The sequence below is a fragment of the Lygodium microphyllum genome, chromosome 11, assembly GCF_053477565.2.
Source record: "Lygodium microphyllum isolate KBCC chromosome 11, Lygodium_microphyllum_v1.1.10, whole genome shotgun sequence".
Lineage (NCBI taxonomy): Eukaryota > Viridiplantae > Streptophyta > Polypodiopsida > Schizaeales > Lygodiaceae > Lygodium > Lygodium microphyllum.
In genome coordinates this window covers 56,631,426-56,634,088 of record NC_141145.1, presented here as the reverse complement: position 1 = coordinate 56,634,088, position 2,663 = coordinate 56,631,426, and the positions used below count along the sequence as shown (strand labels likewise).

The following is a 2,663-nucleotide window of genomic DNA, read 5'->3' as shown; positions in this document are numbered from 1 at the left end:
ACCTTAGATCTCAAATGGCTATGCCACAACTAACTCCTGAATTTCGGATATTATCCAGCCTCCATGGACAGGGACCAGCAATCTACCTCTTTTGTGATTGAATTGGTCACAAAGTTTTCTCCAAACAGGAATTTCTACGCAGGTAGCCTTGCGCGGCGCGCGGTTTTTTACAAAAATTATTATTGGGGCCTGTCGACGTTTTCTCTTACGTCTCCTGTGGACCGGCCAACTGTTGACTTACATGGCATTTCATTTGCTCGTCTCGGGGCTCCAGCTGGACAGAGCACTTGGACTCTGGAGGCAGTGTAGGGGATCGAGAAAGGCCAACGAAGTCAAAAGCGTGCACCGCCGTTCAAACCAGTGCCGGTTTGCCCTTGCGGACCCTATAAATTCGCATCAGCTCGGGCTCATCGAGTGGAACTGTACAGCACAGTCAGAAGTATCAATCAGCAAGCGTTTGCCATCAACCCGTCGCCGTCGCAGTCTACTATCCTGCATATTGTAGTTCGTAGAGTAGGCCATATAACGATCCCCATCTCCGTGCCTGAATCCTGACTTCCTGCGACTCAAACAATATGTCTCTCTCAATCACCCGATTGATCAAACAGCAGCATATGACCAGAGGTACCACTATATACGCCAGCGCATCTTGCTCAGGTTTCGTCGTACAACTCCTGCTCCTGTTACTGCCGATCATGATGACTAGGTGCACAGTAGCTAGTCAGCTCACTTCTACATTCTACGCTAAGAGCTGCCCCAACGTAGACGAGATCGTGCAGAGCGTGGTCAAGGCGGCGGTAAAAGCCGACCCCCGCATGGCCGCCTCTCTCCTCCGCCTGCATTTCCACGACTGCTTCGTAAATGTGAGTACCTGTAACTGCATTCGTGTCATGTATGCTGATCGATCGGGAACTGTAGACGCTCCGGGCCGCACATTGATCATCAAGGTAACGTAAAGATATTTGTATGGATATAATTGCAGGGCTGCGACGCATCGGTTCTGCTGGATGGGAGCTCGGGAGAGAAGTTCGCGCGTCCCAATAACGGGTCGCTACGGGGCTTTGAGGTGATCGACAGTATCAAGACGCAAGTGGAGAAGGCCTGCCGGGCCAGCGTGTCTTGTGCCGACATCTTGGCCTTGGCAGCGCGAGACTCCGTGGTACAGGTAATGAATGTTATTCACAGATGTCTATAAGTACTAAGAGCTTATGATCCGGAAGGCTCAAATACAGTTTGATATCTTTGAGATGCTGTGTTAAGATGAACAGTGTGTCGATGCAGGCTGGCGGCCCCTCGTGGAAGGTGCTGCTGGGGCGTCGCGACAGCATCACGGCGGCCAGCCAGGCCGCTGTGACCTCAGCTCTTCCAGCGCCCTTCGATCCGCTGTCTACCATCGTGGCGAAGTTCCAGGCCGTGGACCTCACCGTCCAGGACGTGGCGGTTCTGTCGGGCGCCCACACATTCGGCCGCGCCCGCTGCGTCTCCTTCTCCAGCCGGCTCTACAACTTCAGCGGGACGGGGCAGCCCGACCCGACCATCGACGCCACCTTCCTCAAGGTGCTGCAGCGGACCTGCCCTCAAAGTACTGGCGCCAACCCCAACGGGATCACCCCTCTCGACCCCATCACCAAAGACAGGTTCGACAACAAGTATTTCGTCGACCTGCAGAAGCAGCAGGGCGTCCTTCTGTCCGACCAAGAGCTCCTGTCAACCTCCGGTGCCAGCACAGCCTCCTACGTTAACTCCTTCGCCAGCGACCACAGCGCCTTCTTCACCAGCTTCATGGCGTCCATGGTGAGCATGGGCAACATCAGGCCCCTCATGGGCACCCAGGGACAGGTCCGCCTCAACTGCAGGGTCGCGAACAGCTAATTTACTTAATTCCCAAGGTCGGGACTCCGCGTCAACTGCAGCGTCGCGACTCGCCAACGCCTAACTGATTCACTTAGAAAAGTTTATATTACCTAGCAAACAATACGTTACGGCAATGATATGATCACCGCCTCCGTGCATTGATCAAGTTTCAGCAATTAGCGGCATGTGCCTCCCACCACCTTCCACTTCAAAAGGTTTCGGGAATCACCCACCAGCATTCTTAATATGGATTATTTTCTTCTTTCCACGATGTTTGTCCTTCCACGTCAAACACATACATTGCTTTCAGTACCATTGCTTTACGCATCATAGAATGACTCTTTTGTTTTGTCCATTCAATGGAAACAAAGCATGACAGAATCCGTAAAATGAAAAGTTAACTCCGTGGTAATGGTCATACAATTTAATAAGCAGTCACAGCGCCTAAAAAGGAGTACATTGCAAATTTTGCTAGGGGGATTCTCAGCCCATGACGGTTAATCTTACTATATGTCTGAGGAAGATGTCGAGCTGTCCCGACGATAACATTTTTATTTAGATATATTGTTTCATAGCACATGCCACCCTTCCTATCAAAAGAACTTGAGTGCAACATTCAAATATAAACGATGAACTCCGAGACAAGTCTACCTTGACGGATCCCCAAGTCGCATCTCTGACAATGACAAACAAATTGACAACAAATCATAGTGTTGAAAAGGCAGTGATTAAATCATCCAAACCCTCTATCGATTCCATATTAATAAATTGATTAAGGAAAACGGATATAGAACTAATAAATATGATAG

General features: G+C 50.4%; 1 protein-coding gene across 1 annotated transcript; it reads left to right on the top strand.

Annotated features, from left to right (window-relative positions):
- Positions 1-418: 418 nt before the first annotated feature.
- Positions 419-2,175, top strand: LOC148028842 (peroxidase A2-like). The gene is made up of 3 exons (XM_087688625.1): positions 419-863; positions 983-1,165; positions 1,282-2,175. The coding sequence occupies exons 1-3, from the start codon at positions 576-578 to the stop codon at positions 1,870-1,872; spliced, it is 1,062 nt and encodes a 353-aa protein (XP_087544751.1). The 5' UTR covers positions 419-575; the 3' UTR covers positions 1,873-2,175.
- The last annotated feature ends 488 nt before the right edge of the window (positions 2,176-2,663 follow it).

Excerpts from the sequence above, each read along its gene's own strand:
- LOC148028842 (XM_087688625.1), top strand. The coding sequence starts at position 576 with ATGTCTCTCTCAATCACCCGATTGATCAAACAGCAGCATATGACCAGA. Across the intron at positions 864-982 it reads TCCACGACTGCTTCGTAAAT|GGCTGCGACGCATCGGTTCT; the intron begins GTGAGTACCTGT and ends ATATAATTGCAG. Across the intron at positions 1,166-1,281 it reads CGCGAGACTCCGTGGTACAG|GCTGGCGGCCCCTCGTGGAA; the intron begins GTAATGAATGTT and ends GTGTCGATGCAG.